General features: G+C 43.3%; 1 protein-coding gene across 3 annotated transcripts in view; it reads right to left on the bottom strand.

The window, feature by feature from the left end:
• ece1 (endothelin converting enzyme 1) overlaps positions 1-21,206 on the bottom strand; it is a 98,388-nt gene that overhangs the window by 63,988 nt on the left and 13,194 nt on the right. For all 3 annotated transcript variants that reach the window (XM_083661753.1, XM_083661754.1, XM_083661752.1), the window contains 4 exons: positions 11,791-11,929; positions 1,211-1,423; positions 778-902; positions 482-628 (listed from right to left, as the gene is read on the bottom strand). In XM_083661753.1, the coding sequence (XP_083517879.1) occupies positions 482-628; positions 778-902; positions 1,211-1,423; positions 11,791-11,929 (624 nt within the window). The remainder of the gene's footprint in view (positions 1-481; positions 629-777; positions 903-1,210; positions 1,424-11,790; positions 11,930-21,206) is intronic.

Here is a 21,206-nt window from a genome sequence, read left to right on the forward strand (position 1 = left end):
CCCGTGGCAACTAGGTCATATCGCTGTATGAAGAATGTTCTTCACAGTGACAAAGATCAGAATATGTGACATGATTGACAGGGTTCCTTCCATTTTAAAATTCCATATTTTTCCCAGACCCTGTGTTCTTGACTGGGTTTGATTTCCGTCTGTATTTGATATAATGCATGCTGACGGCGGCTGGGTAATAAGAGCATCCCTCTATTTGAAAATTATTCTTCACATCCACAAAAACGGTGGACTCAAAGTGGGGTCCGGGGCAACGTTCCCATGTAAAAGGAAAAGGCACCAACGCTAAAAAAGTGGTGTCTGTGTTTCTGCACCGCTTACTTCAGCACCTGGGTGTGATTTGAATACTTTTCCAGACTTTACAGACCTGTGTAAGAACCATATCATTCCTTCAACCAGATGTAGATAATGCCATATAGAATTCTTCAGCCAGATGTACAGTATGTGGAAAGGAAGATCTTGACTCCCTCACCTGGATAACGTTACTGTTGGAGTTTTTGGAGTCGGTGCTGACGAACACGGTGAAGAATGGCGAGGTGCGGTAGTTGGCTGACACTGCGCGCAAAACCTCCTGGAAGTTGTCCTTGTCCCAGGGGGCGGTGAGGGCCCATCCTCCTGTCTGGAAACAGCCAGCATTAGGGGCAGACATGCACAGAGCACAGAGAGTCACTTGACAAGGAAATGAATCCTTTCTAGAGGGATTTAGAAACAGACTGAAATTATGGCTGTATGAGATTTGGAACCTCTTCAGGGAGATGATGAACACACCTGATTGATGAGGTCCTGAAGTGGCTGAGCCCCCAATTCCTCGATCTTGACCTCATTCATGCAGGCCTGGTAATATCGCTGGGCCTTTTCCTCGGCTGTACTCAGGCCCTTCATTGTGGTGTTTTCTGCACAAAAAAAGTGGAAAAAAGAAAAGAAAACATAAGAACAAATTCTATCTAGGTTACAGCAGCTCTGCACGAAGAGCCAGCAGAAATATCATCATCATCATCATATATAAAAGGTGTTGACTCCTCTTGTAAGTTTAATTATTGTTCCAGCTGGCTAAATAGGGTTGTACGTCACTTTTTCGGAAAGGGGGGGAGGGTAGTGTAAGTAATATAGTAATTTAATATGAATTACAAAGTAACATTATTACACTTTGTGAGTCACTTGCCCAAAACTGCTACTGAACTTGACAAGCAAGGGCTCTCACCTAATAAATGCTTCATTACGAGCATGTTGTGCTCCCAGAGGTTACTGAACGGACCCCAGCGGGACTTCCCCTCAGGTAGGGGGTTGCTCTTCATCCAGCCCCCGCAGGCGAAGTTGTAGAAGTCCTGGCAGGGGTCTATCGAGCGGTCCAGGGCCCCCATGACCGCACTGGCCACAGAAATGCACGGTTCCGTCAGGCACAAGCCAGGGTGAGCTGCAGGGAGACACATCAAACAAAAAAGGAACATATTTAACATTGAAATACTTGTCTTGTAAAGCCTTGGCCACTTCATCAGCCTCCTGATGCGGGCAACTAGCCACTTCATCAGCCTCCTGATGTGGGCAACTAGCCACTTCATCAGCCTCCTGATGCGGGCAACTAGCCACTTCATCAGCCTCCTGATGCAGGCAACTAGCCACTTCATCAGCCTCCTGATGCGGGCAACTAGCCACTTCATCAGCCTCCTGATGCAGGCAACTAGCCACTTCATCAGCCTCCTGATGCGGGCAGCTAGCCACTTCATCAGCCTCCTGATGCGGGCAACTAGCCACTTCATCAGCCTCCTGATGCGGGCAGCTAGCCACTTCATCAGTCTCCTTATGCGTTCAACTAGCCACTTCATCAGTCTCCTGATGCGGGCAACTAGCCACTTCATCAGCCTCCTGATGCGTTCAACTAGCCACTTCATCAGGCTCCTTATGCGTTCAACTAGCCACTTCATCAGTCTCCTGATGCGGGCAACTAGCCACTTTATCAGCCTCCTGATGCGTTCAACTAGCCACTTCATCAGCCTCCTGATGCGTTCAACTAGCCACTTCATCAGCCTCCTGATGCGGGCAACTAGCCACTTCATCAGCCTCCTGATGCGTTCAACTAGCCACTTCATCAGCCTCCTGATGCGGGCAACTAGCCACTTCATCAGCCTCCTGATGCGTTCAACTAGCCACTTCATCAGCCTCCTGATGCGTTCAACTAGCCACTTCATCAGCCTCCTGATGCGGGCAACTAGCCACTTAATCAGCCTCCTAATGCGGGCAACTAGCTACTTCATCAGCCTCCTGATGCATTCAACTAGCCACTTCATCAGCCTCCTGATGCGTTCAACTAGCCACTTCATCAGGCTCCTGATGCGTTCAACTAACCACTTAATCAGCCTCCTGATGCTGGCAACTAGCCACTTCATCAGCCTCCTGATGCGGGCTACTAGCCACTTCATCAGCCTCCTGATGCGGGCAACTAGCCACTTCATCAGGCTCCTGATGAGGGCAACTAGCCACTTCATCAGCCTCCTGATGCGGGCAACTAGCCACTTCATCAGCCTCCTGATGCGTTCAACTAGCCACTTCATCAGCCTCCTGATGCATTCAACTAGCCACTTCATCAGCCTCCTGATGCATTCAACTAGCCACTTCATCAGCCTCCTGACGCGGGCTACTAGCCACTTCATCAGCCTCCTGATGCGTTCAACTAGCCACTTCATCAGCCTCCTGATGCGTTCAACTAGCCACTTCATCAGCCTCCTGATGCGTTCAACTAGCCACTTCATCAGCCTCCTGATGCGGGCAACTAGCCACTTCATCAGCCTCCTGATGCATTCAACTAGCCACTTCATCAGCCTCCTGATGCAGGCAACTAGCCACTTCATCAGCCTCCTGATGCAGGCAACTAGCCACTTCATCAGCCTCCTGATGCGGGCAACTAGCCACTTCATCAGCCTCCTGATGCATTCAACTAGCCACTTCATCAGCCTCCTGATGCGGGCAACTAGCCACTTCATCAGCCTCCTGATGCATTCAACTAGCCACTTCATCAGCCTCCTGATGCATTCAACTAGCCACTTCATCAGCCTCCTGATGCATTCAACTAGCCACTTCATCAGCCTCCTGATGCATTCAACTAGCCACTTCATCAGCCATTTTAAACTGCTGTTTTGTGTTTGTTTTATGATTCTTTTAATCATGTGATATATCATGTGCCTTATGTCTCTGTGTTTTTTACGCTCGCTGCAAATCAATTTGCCCTTCTGGGACACTTAATAAACTTGAATCTTGAATCTTGTACGTCCCGGTGCTTGACTACAGTCAACAGTGTGGAAATACTTTACCAGAGCAGATAAAACCGTCAGCTGCAAGTACCACAAAAGTAACGTTACCATGTATAATAACCATTTACTGCTAAGTTAACGTTACACCCGGTAGCCAAGCTACCACCTACCGCTAGCAGGAGCATCGTCATTAGCGAGGAGAAGCGCCAGCAGAGTGAACAAAGTAGGCAGACGACAACTTAACGTTAAATTAGTTTGAAAAACCATGATGTATGTTGCTGTTACGGGGGTGGAGTGGGTGTGTGTTTGTGGCCTGCATTAATAATGACTGATCCTCTCCAGGCCCTTCCCCCTGCTGTGGCACCTGTGCAGGAGCGCACAGGTGAACTCACTCGGCCAATCAGAGGCTACAGCTTAAAACCCTGGAGAGACAGTCAGAGCCCATGGGCCACTTGACAGCTTTTGTGCTGTGTGTTGGACATAGATCTCAAGATCTCTTGTGTACCGGGCTCTGTAATGTTTACTCTCTTAGAGAGAGTGTGTTAAACTTGACTCTCCCAGAATGTGTTAAACCTATTTGTTGGTTAACTTTAGCTTTTTGTGTTTAACACGTTCACTGCCATTGACGTATTAATACGTCAAAAATAATCCAACGGTTGACTGCCACTGACGTATTAATACGTCAAAAAAAAATTTTTTTTTTTTTTGACCGTGGGATGTGCATCTAACCCTTTTACATCTCTTATATAATTATTGGAGCCACCGAACGTTTACAACCCATTCCACCGACCCACTAAGTGGCAACAGTGCTCTCCTGACTAGAGGAAGGCAAGCATTTTTTTAACTTGTCACGCCATTCTCACCCCAGCCATTCTCATGAAAATGGATGGGGGAAAACGCTTTCGTTTTCGCGCTGATTGCTGGCGATGCGGGATTGCAAATTTGCATAATAGATTACAGGTGGAACACACTTTGAAACACGCAGCATAAATATGACCAGAATCGCAAAAGCTTCTCTCAACCAAAACTCCAAGAAGCGAGCGAGTCCATCCAGACTTCCTCAAACAGCGGCCGCGCAGACAGGCACAGGACAGCAGCAAAGCAGTGAGACTGGTGACAAGCTTGTGACGGCCGCTGCAGCCAAGAAGAACGCCCACGGAGGGAGGAGTTGGAAGCAACTCTCCCTCTCGCTCTCTCCCTCTCTCTCTCTCTCTCTCTCGCTCTCTCTCTCTCCCTCCCTCCCTCCCTCTCTCTCTCTCTCTCTCTCTCTCCCTCTCCCCCTCTCACTAGGATTAAACCTAGTGCGTCTCCCTCCCGAGAGGGAGGGAGAGAGAGAGAGAGGGAGGGAGAGCGAGAGGGAGGGAGAGAGAGAGAGAGAGAGAGAGGGAGGGAGAGCGAGAGGGAGGGAGAGAGAGAGAGAGAGAGAGAGAGCGAGAGGGGGAGGGAGAGAGAGAGAGAGAGAGCCAAAAATGAATGGTTAAAGTGACTGTTTTATCGAATTTCACAAAAAGCCGTTTATCTCTGAATATTTTTTCTGACGCTGAAACCATGCTGTATTCAACTGCTAATGCTTACATAACTACTAACTCTACAAACTAACTCTTTTAGACAGAGAAAGCACACATTCTATTAGTTCTTTTGAGATATTGTGTGTTCACAAAATCTTAGCAGAAAAGAATCCTCGGGTCTTGAAAGATGAGCCAGAATCCTCAAAAAACCCCTCTGGCAGAAGCTAACTACAGTAAAAAAAAAAACGTCTGGCAGTGAATGTGTTAAGTTAACAGTCTTCCTTTATTTTAGGAAGTAGTATTATTTGTGAATTGCAACATTTCATTTCAACTTATCTTTGTAATAAATACAGATTATTTTGTGAATCCTATCTCTGCCCCCTTTGTCCACCGGTTTATGATTATGTGTTACATCTTTATCTCCCCTGGTGGCCAAACATGGGGATGTAACAGTTGCCATGTAAAATCGACAGATTTTAAGGTATTTAGACATTAGAGAAGGAAACACTCCTGGCATGTGGCAACACAAACCAGCAATGTTATCTTCGCATCGGCTCAGACAAGCGCTGGGGTTTATCCAATCAGATCGCGGCTCATTTTTAAACCGCTTCTCAGAGCCAATCAAGGACTCTGCTATTTCACATACACCCAGGTTGGTCCCACTCACATTAGTTGAACCTTTAATTGAGACCTTTTTTGACGAGAATTTATCATTTTTGTATTGGGTGGAAAAAAATGATAAATCTCCTGTGACTATTCGACTACTTTTTGGGAGTATCCATGACCACTAAAGTGCAGCAGTCGTGAATGCCCTACCTCTGTGATTCTCAACCTTTTTCATATCAAGAACCCTAATTTAGTCCACATTAGGACCAATTTCATTAAATGTTGTCTCGGATCAAAAATGAGAATAGTTTTATTGTTAGATATGATGATACTATCTGTATTGTAGGTAGAGAGATAACAGTGCAACTATGATCAAAATAATCATGCTTCTAAATTCTCTTAATTGTGTTAACTTCTTTTAAATGAAATAACTAAAGTTTAAAATAATGGTGAAGTGTAACAATTTATAAACTTTCTGGAGAACCCCTGGAACACCCTCAAGGAGCCCTAGTGAAAAAGGCAGTGCTTGCCCCTCCCTCATTACCACCACTGAGGTGCCCTTGAGCAAGGCCCTTAACCCCAACTGCTCCAGTGGAGCTGATCAGTGGCCAGCAGATCAGACTGTGGTTGTACTCATCAGCTTCCAGGTATGAATTGTGTGTATGTGAATGTGAACAGGGCGCTCCTGAAAAAGAGAGCATTGCTCTCAGTGAGACTCCCCCTCTGTATACATAAAGGTAAAATAAATAAATAAAAAATAGTGATCCCGGGACCACACCTTGAGAACCACTGCCCTGCAGGCAATACTATCTTTTGCTTATGAACTTAATACATTTGTGATGAGCTCGGCGGGTAATAAGAAAATATTTCATGGCAGGATCTCCAAACATACATGGGGGTTTTCAGACCATCTGGAAGGCATTATTTTTAACCGGTACCCTGCCAAGATATATAACCTGGAGGGAAAACCTCTCCTTTTAAAAACCCTATATACATAAATAGCCGATGATGATGATGATGTGGTTGAGGACCTCGTCTTGAGAGGAAGCAATGTCACACGTCCGTTACTAAGGACCCACTAACTAATTGTCTGAGTAAGAGATTGACCGTAAACTTTAAGTAACAGATGGTACCTGTACCTGTACGCTGCTATGAAACCTTCCTCTTGTTACTGTACCTCATTGCTTACTAGAACAAGTGGCTGATCACTCTGAAGAATGAAAGAAGAAAGATGAAGGAAACCCTCATCTAAATTCAGCTGAGAATCCCCTGCAGGGAAACCACAGGGGCCCAGAAACACTTTGACCTGTGACTGCGATGCAGCTGAAAAGAATTACAGAAACCACCAGACCAAAAGTGAGAGAGAAATGTTGTGGACATTCTAAAGAGATTATAAAATATTATAAAAGGATTCGGATATTAACATAAATATAGACCGTATGAACAGATATAAACAGTCTTGGCAGCTATAGGTGTGGTAGCCTAAGTTTGCTGTTTACAGAATATGTACACAGGGTCAGGGTGTATCAAAGGTAGCAGCAGTAAATGAGCTTTGTGTCGACATGGTTAAAATTGCAGATAAGTGGCAGTCAGAGTAATACAATATGTACAATGATAAGGTGCATGATAGTATAGCAGCAGTAATGAGATAAACAGAGTAAAACATGTACAGTGAAATTATTATTATTATTATTAATTATTATTATTATTATTATTATTATTATTATTATTATTATTATAATATTACTGTCTAAATTAGACTTGCAAAAACCTGTTTTTCTGCTCTGAGGATGATGCGAGCATTTCGTGTGTGGTGCTCCCTAGAATATTGACAAGCCTGTTGGGAAGAGACTATCTGAGGGGCAGCGCAGGAACTTTGGCCACTCCGGGTTGTTATTTCGGGGATGAGTGTGTGGAAGATATTTTGACAGTTTTAACAGTATAATAACATTTGACCTGAAAGTCCTTTAAAGGGACAGCTCACCCTAAAATCCAAAATACATATTTTTCCTCTCACCTGTAGTGCTATTATTCCATCTATATCGTTTTGGGATAGTTGCCTCAGTTTTGGAGATATCGGCCGCAGAGTTTCTGCCTTCTCTTCAATACAATGGAACTGGATGGCACTCGGCTTGTGGTGCTCGAAGCACCAAAAAAATACATTTGAAAAACTCAACAGCATTGTATCTTTCCAGAAATCATGACCCGGTTACTCAAAACAACGCACAGACCTTGTTGTGAGCAGTTTCATGTAGGAACTATTTTCTTTTGCAGTCTCATGTAGGAACTAGCTAGCAGCTAGCGGCCGTAGTTCGGTCAAATGAGTTTGGCACTTTGAGCGCCACAAGCCGAGAGCCATCCAGTTCCATTGTATTGGAGAGAAGGCAGAAACTCTGCGGCCGATATCTCCAAAACTCAGGCAACTAACACAAAACGATAGAGATGGATAAATAGGCACTGCAGGTGAGAGGGAAAATATGTATTTTGGATTTTAGGGTGAGCTGTCCCTTTAAGCACACACTCCCTCATGTGTGTGAGTACGCACGGACGGCAAGCTTGTCTGGAACGAGAGGCTGTTCAACATGTTCAGTGTTCAGACGAGAGCCAGTCCTCGTTGGGCCAGCAGTGTCTTTACTGGGAATTAAAGGGAAGGAGTACAATTCCAGGGGGAAACTCAACTCTAACGTCGCAGAGTAACAACTTTCACTGTCGCTCCTTATAAGGCATAAAACAGACAGCGAGACAAAGTTGGGAGGTTAGCAGCATGGCACGCCACGGAAAATCCATCTATGCTCCTTTTGTTATTTCACTGTGTGATTTGGTGAATGGGAGGAAATGGCATCGAGTTTCCCTGAGCAAACACAGTATGAGGAAACCAACACTGATGACAATGTGTCTGGATGGGATGGTTTTCCAGGATGAACAAGCTCACAGAAGGTGTCCTTTACACTGGGGACATGTCCCCGTCACTTTTGGAAATGGCCGGTGTGTGTGTGTGTGTGTGTGTGTGCGCGCGCGTTTAGAACCGCTCTCTCCATAGAGAGCCACAGGAACGAGTCCGGAAATCATCGATGCTAACACGCCTGGTTCTTCACTGTTTTCGCCTATGGGAGTTTTGAATGGGTTTTTGGCGCGATGCTTCTAATAATCTCTCTGGGCAACGCTGGCTTAATCAAACGCGAACCAGTGTTTAGTAATATCATCTTCACACACGAGGACCACTTTTATGAGTTTTGAAGCTTTTACGTGCCGTTAAAAGGGCGGCTAGCTAGCAAACGGCTAAATGAGACTACACTGTTGAGTCGATGGGGATATTATACGTCAATAACGTCATCACTTCAAAGGACGAACACGGAAATTCTCTTTCCCTCACCTGGTTCGGCCCGTTCAGCCCGGGGTAATCAGTGCACACATCCAACAACAGTCCAGGTTGAGCGCTGACGTGACGTGGAAGCCTATGCGACAGTGTGTAGTTCTGGATTAGCTTAGCTCCAGCTTTTTACTTCTAGGGCTCGCATTTACGCTACAAAACTCATGAAAGTGGTCCTCATGTGTGAAGATTATGCGACTGAACTCTGGTTCGCGTTTGATTAATCTTGCGTTGCCCAGAGAGATTAGTAGAAGCATCGCGGCAAAAAGTCCGGGACTTCCGCATTCTGACTACAAAAATATGTCATCCCTGCGGCTCTCTATAGCGTGCCAAAGTCTCGCCAATGAGGAAATGGATTCTCCATTAATTTCCAGATGTTTCTTAAACTGTGCGTGGGTGAGGTGTGTGTGTGTGTGTGTGTGTGTGTGTGTGTGTGTGTGTGTGTGTGTGTGTGTGTGTGTGTGTGTGTGTGTGTGTGTGTGTGTGTGTGTGTGTGTGTGCATGTGTCTGCGTGTGTGCATGTTTTACCGGCTTTGAAACACTATCGTCCCTGAGATGAGACTAGATGGCGCTCTCTCTCTCTCTCTCTCTCTCTCTCTCTCTCTCTCTCTCTCTCTCTGTCTCTCAGCTGTCTGTGCACTGTGTGCAGACCTCTCTCTCTCTCTCTCTGTACGCCTGTGTCTCTCAGCTGTCTGTGCACTGTGTGCAGACCGCTCTCTCTCTCTCTCTCTCTGTGTCTCTCAGCTGTCTGTGCACTGTGTGCAGACCTCTCTCTCTCTCTCTCTACGCCTGTGTCTCTCAGCTGTCTGTGCACTGTGTGCAGACCTCTCTCTCTCTCTCTCTCTCTGTGTCTCTCAGCTGTCTGTGCACTGTGTGTGCAGACCGGGGAGCTTGGGGCGGGGCCTAGGCTAAATCTCGTCCACACATCTCGGGTGCAAACTCTCACCCACAAACACACACAGTCAGTTATAGAAGCGGCTGCACCGCTTCAAAATATATTTGATTGTAGTGACATTGGATATTGTTCTTACTGGGCTGACAGACATGCACGGCTGCTTTCTACAGTAGATGTGATATTGGCATTGTTTGGTTGTCATGGTGCTGTGGATGTGATGCATATGAATGACTGTACTTTAGGGCTGCCACGATTAGTCGACTAGTCGCGACGACGTCGATTACCAAAATCGTCGCCGACATATTTGGTAATCGACGTCATCGCATGTTTGTTTTTTTGCTGAAAAAAAGAAAAAAACGTCTGTTTTGTTTCCGCGAAGCTGCTGCCTGCGATGGCCTCACTGGCTGGCCTGGCCTCCAGGCGTCTCCGTCCTGTCTTTGATGCACATGCGCAGTACCCATCATCCGGGGAAAACGTGACATCACCGTGACCAGAAAAACAAGCAGCTCCCAGTGCTTCTCCACAGAAAAAATGTCTAGCCGTCCTCATACGTCCAAAGTGTGGGAGCATTTCACCCACAATAATGTGAAATGCAAAATCTGCTAAATAAGCTGAACTCGCTTATCATGGCAGCACGAGTATGATGCGCGAGCATCTCAAAAGGAAGCACGTTGTGGCGAATGCAGATGCATGCTAATTAGCTTGTTAGCTCACTGGCAACCGCAACGTTAGCTGCTAACGTTAGCTATTGGCTAACGATATTAACGTTAAAAGCCTGCTGTAACGTTGTCATCTCATAGCAACGTTAAGCTCATGTGTTGCTGACGGGAATACTGGAAACCTCATTTTACTCCGCAGTTTGCACTCTACTTACGACATTTAAAAATGTGTTTGATGCCTGAGAAGACTGAAACAATTGATTTTTGTTTATATTTTGGTTGCATACATAGTGAATAGTTTTTGGTTCCATTTCCATGCCACGTAGTAGTGCCCTAATTTTATTTTGCATTATTCATTCAATGGATAGTACATATTTCATTGCACTATATGTTTTCAATTTCAATGTGTACTATTTTGCAGTTTTGCAATTTGCACTATATTACATTTATTACATGCACCATCCACCATACACCAGAACAGTGTTGACTCACTCTGCACCATTCACCAGAACAGTGTTGACTCACTCTGCACCATACACCAGAACAGTGTTGACTCACTCTGCACCATACACCAGAACAGTGTTGACTCACTCTGCACCATACACCAGAACAGTGTTGACTCACTCTGCACCATACACCAGAACAGTGTTGACTCACTCTGCACCATTCACCAGAACAGTGTTGACTCACTCTGCACCATTCACCAGAACAGTGTTGACTCACTCTGCACCATTCACCAGAACAGTGTTGACTCACTCTGCACCATACACCAGAACAGTGTTGACTCACTCTGCACCATACACCAGAACAGTGTTGACTCACTCTGCACCATTCACCAGAACAGTGTTGACTCACTCTGCACCATTCACCAGAACAGTGTTGACTCACTCTGCACCATTCACCAGAACAGTGTTGACTCACTCTGCACCATACACCAGAACAGTGTTGACTCACTCTGCACCATACACCAGAACAGTGTTGACTCACTCTGCACCATTCACCAGAACAGTGTTGACTCACTCTGCACCATTCACCAGAACAGTGTTGACTCACTCTGCACCATACACCAGAACAGTGTTGACTCACTCTGCACCATACACCAGAACAGTGTTGACTCACTCTGCACCATTCACCAGAACAGTGTTGACTCACTCTGCACCATTCACCAGAACAGTGTTGACTCACTCTCGCTGACCTACACGATGAACAGTCATCTGACTTGACTTTGTTGTTGAAAATAATCTAGACTGAACTCCGTCATCTCATGCTTTTAGAATTACATGGAAAAGATCACATGTTCACTTTTCTAAAAAACTAACTCCGTTTTTAACTTTTACTCTGAATTTTAAATCAGCTACTTTTTTACTTTTACACCAGAACTTTTGGTTCTACTTAAGTGAAATATCAGCAAAGTAACCCTTTCCACTTGAGTAGAACATTGCAGTACCACCTTCCACCACTGCGTGATATAGTCTGGGCAGCAGAACGTCACACTCACTCTGGTTGTAGAAGATCCCAGCTGTGATGAGCGAGGCGAACAAGCCGACAGACAGGACGCACACGAGAACCAGCAGCCTCTTCTCTCTGGGTGTTCTCTCTGCCCAACAGGCCAAGCCATGGCCATGCCGAAGAGTGACCTGCACACACACACACACACACACACACACACGCACGCGCACACACACACACACACACACACACACACACACACCATGTAAATGCTTTGTTATCCACTGAAATAAATTCTAACAGCCAGGATGAAGTTCAGCGTGATAAAAAAACATCATGATAACATGACTTCACATTCTGTGTCGCTCTATGTTTCAGTCTGGACTTACACCCCACCCCCCCAGCGATTTCAGTGGGTGGTACTTGCCTTGACAGACAACTCCTTCAGCCAATCAGCATCGCCAAATCCAATCCAAAAACGTCTTTTCCGCCAAGAAACTGAACTAGTTCATACGTATGTATACTCTTGTTCTTGTTTAGTTATTGTTATTATATATAAATTATATATTTATTTGTTGTTATTGTTGAGTCTATTTCTGCAATAACTGCACTTATGGCTGTGTTTACTCTACTAACATTAATATTCCAATCGTGCAAGTTGGAAACCCTCATTAGTGTTTTGCTTGCACCTGTGTTTATCCTGCCTTTTCAACACAAAATGGCCCCCGTGAGAAGGGTCTATTGCTGTTTTGCCAGCGGCGTCTCTGATTGGTCGGTTACGTTGTCAACTATGGCGCAGGTGCCTGATTGGCCTGGTTATGTTCTAATTTCTAGAAATCGCTGGGGGGCGGGTCCAGACTGATCCATGGAGCAAAACAGAACGTGAGGTCACATGATCAGGATGTTTGGTTTTTACCAGGCTAGTTAAAAGACAGGAAACAATAGAAACAATAGAATATAAATCATCTTTAGCACACAGATACACAAACACAATACATGCTCTATTGTGCCAAATACAGTGTGGAACAGATCCTGTATAAATACAGTGTGGAACAGATCCTGTGTAAATACAGTGTGGAACAGATCCTGTGTAAATACAGTGTGGAACAGATCCTGTATAAATACAGTGTGGAACACATCCTATATAAATACAGTGTGGAACACATCCTGTATAAATACAGTGTGGAACAGATCCTGTATAAATACAGTGTGGAACACATCCTGTATAAATACAGTGTGGAACAGATCCTGTATAAATACAGTGTGGAACAGATCCTGTATAAATACAGTGTGGAACACATCCTGTGTAAATACAGTGTGGAACACATCCTGTGTAAATACAGTGTGGAACAGATCCTGTATAAATACAGTGTGGAACAGATCCTGTATAAATACAGTGTGGAACAGATCCTGTATAAATACAGTGTGGAACACATCCTGTGTAAATACAGTGTGGAACACATCATGTATAAATACAGTGTGGAACACATCCTGTATAAATACAGTGTGGAACACATCATGTATAAATACAGTGTGGAACACATCCTGTATAAATACAGTGTGGAACACATCATGTATAAATACAGTGTGGAACAGATCCTGTATAAATACAGTGTGGAACACATCCTGTATAAATACAGTGTGGAACAGATCCTGTATAAATACAGTGTGGAACAGATCCTGTATAAATACAGTGTGGAACACATCATGTATAAATACAGTGTGGAACACATCCTGTGTAAATACAGTGTGGAACAGATCCTGTATAAATACAGTGTGGAACAGATCCTGTATAAATACAGTGTGGAACAGATCCTGTATAAATACAGTGTGGAACAGATCCTGTGTAAATACAGTGTGGAACACATCCTGTATAAATACAGTGTGGAACACATCCTGTATAAATACAGTGTGGAACACATCCTGTATAAATACAGTGTGGAACAGATCCTGTATAAATACAGTGTGGAACAGATCCTGTATAAATACAGTGTGGAACAGATCCTGTATAAATACAGTGTGGAACACATCCTGTATAAATACAGTGTGGAACAGATCCTGTATAAATACAGTGTGGAACAGATCCTGTATAAATACAGTGTGGAACACATCCTGTATAAATACAGTGTGGAACACATCATGTATAAATACAGTGTGGAACAGATCCTGTGTAAATACAGTGTGGAACAGATCCTGTATAAATACAGTGTGGAACACATCCTGTATAAATACAGTGTGGAACAGATCCTGTGTAAATACAGTGTGGAACACATCCTGTATAAATACAGTGTGGAACATATCCTGTATAAATACAGTGTGGAACAGATCCTGTGTAAATACAGTGTGGAACAGATCCTGTATAAATACAGTGTGGAACACATCCTGTATAAATACAGTGTGGAACACATCCTGTATAAATACAGTGTGGAACAGATCCTGTATAAATACAGTGTGGAACAGATCCTGTATAAATACAGTGTGGAACAGATCCTGTGTAAATACAGTGTGGAACACATCCTGTATAAATACAGTGTGGAACAGATCCTGTATAAATACAGTGTGGAACAGATCCTGTGTAAATACAGTGTGGAACAGATCCTGTATAAATACAGTGTGGAACAGATCCTGTATAAATACAGTGTGGAACACATCCTGTATAAATACAGTGTGGAACACATCATGTATAAATACAGTGTGGAACACATCCTGTATAAATACAGTGTGGAACACATCATGTATAAATACAGTGTGGAACACATCCTGTATAAATACAGTGTGGAACACATCCTGTATAAATACAGTGTGGAACACATCATGTATAAATACAGTGTGGAACACATCCTGTATAAATACAGTGTGGAACACATCATGTATAAATACAGTGTGGAACACATCCTGTATAAATACAGTGTGGAACACATCATGTATAAATACAGTGTGGAACAGATCCTGTATAAATACAGTGTGGAACACATCCTGTATAAATACAGTGTGGAACACATCATGTATAAATACAGTGTGGAACACATCCTGTATAAATACAGTGTGGAACACATCATGTATAAATACAGTGTGGAACACATCCTGTATAAATACAGTGTGGAACACATCCTGTATAAATACAGTGTGGAACACATCATGTATAAATACAGTGTGGAACACATCCTGTATAAATACAGTGTGGAACACATCATGTATAAATACAGTGTGGAACACATCATGTATAAATACAGTGTGGAACACATCCTGTATAAATACAGTGTGGAACACATCCTGTATAAATACAGTGTGGAACACATCCTGTATAAATACAGTGTGAACAGATCCTGTATAAATACAGTGTGGAACACATCCTGTATAAATACAGTGTGGAACACATCCTGTATAAATACAGTGTGGAACACATCCTGTATAAATACAGTGTGGAACACATCCTGTATAAATACAGTGTGGAACACATCCTGTATAAATACAGTGTGGAACACATCCTGTATAAATACAGTGTGGAACACATCCTGTGTAAATACAGTGTGGAACACATCCTGTATAAATACAGTGTGGAACACATCCTGTATAAATACAGTGTGGAACAGATCCTGTATAAATACAGTGTGGAACACATCCTGTATAAATACAGTGTGGAACACATCCTGTATAAATACAGTGTGGAACACATCCTGTATAAATACAGTGTGGAACAGATCCTGTATAAATACAGTGTGGAACAGATCCTGTATAAATACAGTGTGGAACAGATCCTGTATAAATACAGTGTGGAACAGATCCTGTATAAATACAGTGTGGAACAGATCCTGTATAAATACAGTGTGGAACACATCCTGTATAAATACAGTGTGGAACAGATCCTGTATAAATACAGTGTGGAACAGATCCTGTAGAGTTCAAAAGTTTCTCAGGGTTTTCATGACAGGTTTGGTTTCAAAGCAACAATGGCTTCTGCATCACAGCGCCTTCCAACCCTCGTACACAGAAAAGGTTCAGGTCAGGAGCATCAGGAGCATCAGGAGCATCAGGAGCATCAGGAGCATCAGGAGCATCAGGAGCATCAGGAGCATCAGGAGCATGCTTCTATTGTCCCCTCTCTCCTAGTTTCACACACAGAACTAAGAGATATTTGCCTTTGCTCCAGAATAGGAAAAAGCACAATGATCCTGCTGAATCATATCTGCTGCTTTTATAGTCCACTTCAGTCTCTCACACTGACTCGACCGAGGTCAGCAGATAAGCAATTAGCTTATCTTATAATAAACAAACTAGAGGGGCACTGGGTAGAGTGCATACCTCTGCCAACCGTTCTACAAAGTTTCCTGGTTTAATTGACACGAATCCGTTTGGAAGTTAGACACCTTTTTGCGACGGGCTATCGGCTACGCCCATTAACACGCCCCCCCCTTGTGGCAAGTGGGCGTGGAAAGTGAATCAGTTCTTCCTTGGCCCATGGCCAACCTTTCTACAAGGTTTCCTGAACCCGTTTGAAAGTGAGGCACCTTGTTTGTGATTGAACACGCCCATTGCCAGTGCCACGCCCCCTTTTGGCCGGTGGGTGCGGACAGTTAATCATTTCTAAGTTGGCCCATGAGTCATGAGCTGCTTTTCTACAAAGTTTTGTGCAAATCTGTTCATAACTTTTTGAGATATCCTGCGGACAAACAAACAAACAAACAAACACAGGGCACCTTTTTGGATGTGAAGCCGTTTACCAGTTGGAAGAAGGTTCATACTTTGTGTTCAGTGATTCCAATCTTTTTTCTTTTCAATGATCTCAAAGTAGCAGACCTGCTTTTGCTTTTGCCATTTCTCTGGCACAGATCCAGCAGCACTTTTTGAACACTGCTTTAGTTCAGGCTGCCAAGGAGACTGATTTCATACTGGAATGAGTCCAACGTGATTTACAGGCCACAGGATAAGTCTGTGAGTGTCGCCACTGTAAATGAATGCCAGATCTTAGAGCTCTTAGAGCCCTATAAGTGTATATGGATCAGTTCAAATCAATTAACCTATAAGTGTATACGGATCAGATTTACTCCTATTAGCTAAGCTAATTAACCTATAAGTGTAAACGGATCAGATTTACTCCCATTAGCTAAGCTGAGAGTTCAGCAGTCAAAGTAAATAAGGCTAACTGAAATTGCCAAAGCTGCTGTGGCGTCTTAATCCCAGGAGCTCAGCAGGTTCTGTGGTTTGGACTTCAACTGTATTTCAAAGTGGAATTGAGAAACTCCCACTGCCAAGTCTGAGCAGTTCCCATCCGTGCTCTGTGAAAACCACACGTTAATACCATGACAACCAGAGCAGAATGAAGGAACATGATGGCAAATGATGTTGAATTCTTGAATTCAAGCAGTTCGTTTGGGCACTTCAAGGATATTTTAGTGTCGATACTTAAACACTCCGCCCATTTTCAACCAGCTTTGTATCATTAGAACATCAGTAGTATATCAGAAAACTGTAAACTGTTTTGAAGTCTGTCATTTAATTTGACAGTTATTGAGTGTTAAAGTGTGGACCAGTGACATCACTGGTCCACACTAACTCAAATTAATAACTCATTAACTCAAATCAACTCTCAATAACTGTCAAACTATTCATCATTCATCTAGTTTGACAGTTATTGAGAGTTGATTTGAATTAATGAGTTATTAATTTGAGTTAGTGTGGACCAGTGATGTCACTGGTCCACACTTTAACACTCAATAACTGTCAAATTAAATGACAGACTTCAAAACCGTTTACAGTTTTCTGATATACTACTGATGTTCTAATGATACAAAGCTGGTTGAAAATGGGCGGAGTGTTCCTTTAATACTTCTGACAAGCTTAGGGCTCATTTATGGTCACTGTGGTGAGCCAGGCGCGGGGGAGGAGCGAGGGCCGCGCGCCGAAAACGACGTCGTTGCGCCGGGCGCGCCCTCCGCAACCGCACAGCGCGTACCTGAAGGTGTTTCTAGCCGCGTGTACCTCCGCAGCTCCCGGGGAGCTCTGCGCTTTGCAGGGAGACGAATGAAATGAAGAAGTTAGCCGTGTTTTCACCACATTTCCTTAACCCATGTGGTAAAACTTTGATTTGTAACTGTTCGTTTTTAGTCAATTCAACAAGTCAATGTGTTGTGTCGAGAGAGATTAAAAGCAGCACAGAGTAGTAGGCTATCAGGGCTGAGAACTGAAACGCCTATTCAGTCAAAACAAGTTTCGTGATTCTATTCATGCGCTGATGTACGGTCGTTTGAGAGTGAAACCACACTTTTCATGGGACGTTCTCACTATCATCACTGTACAATGTAACATGCTGGTCCTGGATTAAGCAGCACTGTCGAGTTGCAGCAGTTTGTGTTGTACTTTGAAAGTTTTTTTTTTTTTTTTTATCAAATTGTACATTATCAGCTTTATTTTAGCATGCAAAAGTAGCACGAGACCCCTTCCTGGCTGTTCATTGGCTAATGAGTGATGCATTTTGGTCCTCCGCTGACGCCACTCTCTCTCTCTAAATTGCTCTGCCTTGCAGCAGGTAATTCTATCTTGAGCTGCCTGACGTGCACTGGGTGATGCTATGTACAAACAGTTGCTTTATTGTAGTGGGGAAAGTGGGGCTAACGTTAGATTCATTCATTATTATTTACCCCCTGGATAAAATATGATAGGGATGCACGATATATTGGCAATCATATCAATATCGGCCGATGTTAGTCATTTTTAATACATCTGTATCGGTCCGATGAGCAAATGTTCATATCTGTCACGATTGTGACTTTGTCAGACTTTCCTTATGTCTCCAGTCCCCTCAGGTTCCTCATGTTTCACTGTCTAGGTGCAGCAGATCTATGTTAGTTTCCGGTCTGTGTGTCTTGTTAGTAATAATCACTCAGCTGTTCCCATGTCTAACCACTTCCCTCTGTGTATTTATGTTCCTGTTCACCTCTCAGTGTTTGTCTGGTCGTCAGCAAGTTCAAGTGTGTTCTGTCCCTGTGACCTGTCATTATATGTTACCTGTTCTTTCATTAAATATACCCAGTGTTGGGTTTACTCATCATCCACCTCCTGTTGTCCTGCAATTGGGTCCTCTAGTCTACACACTCACCACAACAATATATACAGTCTACACACTCACCACAACAATATATACAGTCTACACACTCACCACGACAATATCGGTACTGACTAAAATTTTGAAAGGAAAAAATGCGGTAAATCTATGATTTATGGGCTTTTCCAAATGTTTTGGAAATGAAGAAAGATTACTTTTTCAAACTCAGTGTTTACATGTTTTTTTTCAATATGTACAAAATTTGATTATCATAGAAACTTGTTCTTACGCAGATCATATCGACGTCTGTAAATATCGTTTATCGACCATTACAGCAATGGTTATCCGTATCGGCCAAAGTTTTCATATGGGTTCAACTAACCCCACTGAAGCGTAGGTCCTTATTCTCAGGTATAGAAAGAACTTTTGACTGAAGGTTGTTTAGTTCTGCTCTGCCAGCTTTCCAACCTATTTAGTAGTTTGTAACTAAGAAGAAGAAGCTGTGAAAACAAGCAGAACAACTTGTCAGTCAGTCTCATACACAGAGACTGAGGGAAAGAGAATTTCCGTGTTCGTCCTTTGAAGTGATGACGTTATTGACGTATAATATCCCCATCGACTCAACAGTGTAGCTAGCCGCCCGTTTAACGGCACGTAAAAGCTTCAAAACTCATAAAAGTGGTCCTCATGTGTGAAGATGATATTACTAAACACTGGTTCGCGTTTGATTAAGCCAGCGTTCCCCAGAGACCTTATTAGAAGCATCGCGCCAAAAAACCCATTCAAAAATCCCATAGGCGAAAACAGTGAAGAACCAGGAGTGTTAGCATCGATGTTTTCCGGACTCGTTCCGGCGGCTCTCTATATCCACTCCCAGGAGCAGCTGCAATTGACCTGCAAAGGTCAAATGTATCACAAGCTACCATTCAATGAAACACTGTGGTGCTACAGAGATGTCTGGCCTGCAAATCTATTATCTACACAGAAGGGAACATAGTTGTTTGGTGCAGACCCCACTGTCAAAATCAATATTTTCTATATCACAATGCTGCACAACAGCTGCTTCCATGCATCAGTGCAGAGGAAAGAGAGGCAAAAGACACAGTCAAACTACGCAATCCAGTGCCACCATGTGGTCAACACAAGATTTGGCTCCCGATGCTAACCCTAACCCCATGACCAAAACCAGCTGAGGTCAACAGGTGAGTCCAATACTATATTATACTGTACCCACTGAGTACACACCCATAGTGACACTCCCACCACCCTAGTGCAAATATGCAAGAACTTACATAGCTCCTACACCCACCATTGTAGATCAAAACAAGAGTTAACAACTATAAACTGTACCAACCAGTAAACACTTACCGTTAACTGTTTTTTTTTCCATCCAACTGTCAGCCCAGTTATCATTTAATTTCATATCAACAGTAAAACATACTACAGGCGTATTCCAAACATCACAGCATCTGTTTTGCACGTTGGCCTCTGCAACTTATTATAGACGCATTTTGAGGCTCGGGCCTCAAAAGTAATTGGTTTTATCTCGACAAGAGGAGAAAATGGATCAGTAACTTACAAAATATCAAATATCACAAGCATCGTACTAACTGAACTTTTTTGATGGACAGACACTAAATAAGTAGTAATCAATACTGTACTAAGTTTCAACAAAAAACACATTATTAGGTTGGGCTAATGTATCGTATATTATACTGTACCCACTGAGTACACACCCATAGTGACACTCCCACCACCCTAGTGCAAATATGCAAGAACTTACATAGCTCCTACACCCACCATTGTAGATCAAAACAAGAGTTAACAACTATAAACTGTACCAACCAGTAAACACTTAGATATAGATATGAGCTCCATGCAAATGCAAAACAAGGACAGAAACATAGCAACGTTTAAGAAGACATGTTTTAGTTTTGATTTGGACTCTATGCACACACACACGTTTCACTTTAGTGCTGCTGTTGTAGAAATACCTCCTAGCTGAAACTTTTCACATTTGGACCTGACCTGGTTCTCATGGGTGGAGCAGGATTGATCTGCTCCAGATATATGATATGAGAAGCTCTATAAAAACATGTCCCAGCTACAATACAACAGACAGACACTTACGAGCAGTGGTGTAATGTAACAAAGTATTAATACTTAAGTATAGTACTTAAAGCAGCTACGAGCAACTTTTTCGATTGTTATTAAACAGTATAAATTTAATATCAATGCATCACATCTTACCTCTAATAGTCGACGAGACCAAAGCCGTGTGTATCTGAGATTGCTCCCTTAGGTGATTATTAAGTCTATAGTCTGCCTAAACTCGCGCCAACAGGGGGCTCTCTAGAGCGACCGGACCGGGTAACCCGGAAGTGAAACAAGGAAGTGAAACAAGGAAGTGAAACGCAGCTGCC

Source organism: Poromitra crassiceps (assembly GCF_964638095.1).
Source record: "Poromitra crassiceps genome assembly, chromosome: 27".
Taxonomy (NCBI): Eukaryota; Metazoa; Chordata; class Actinopteri; order Beryciformes; family Melamphaidae; genus Poromitra; species Poromitra crassiceps.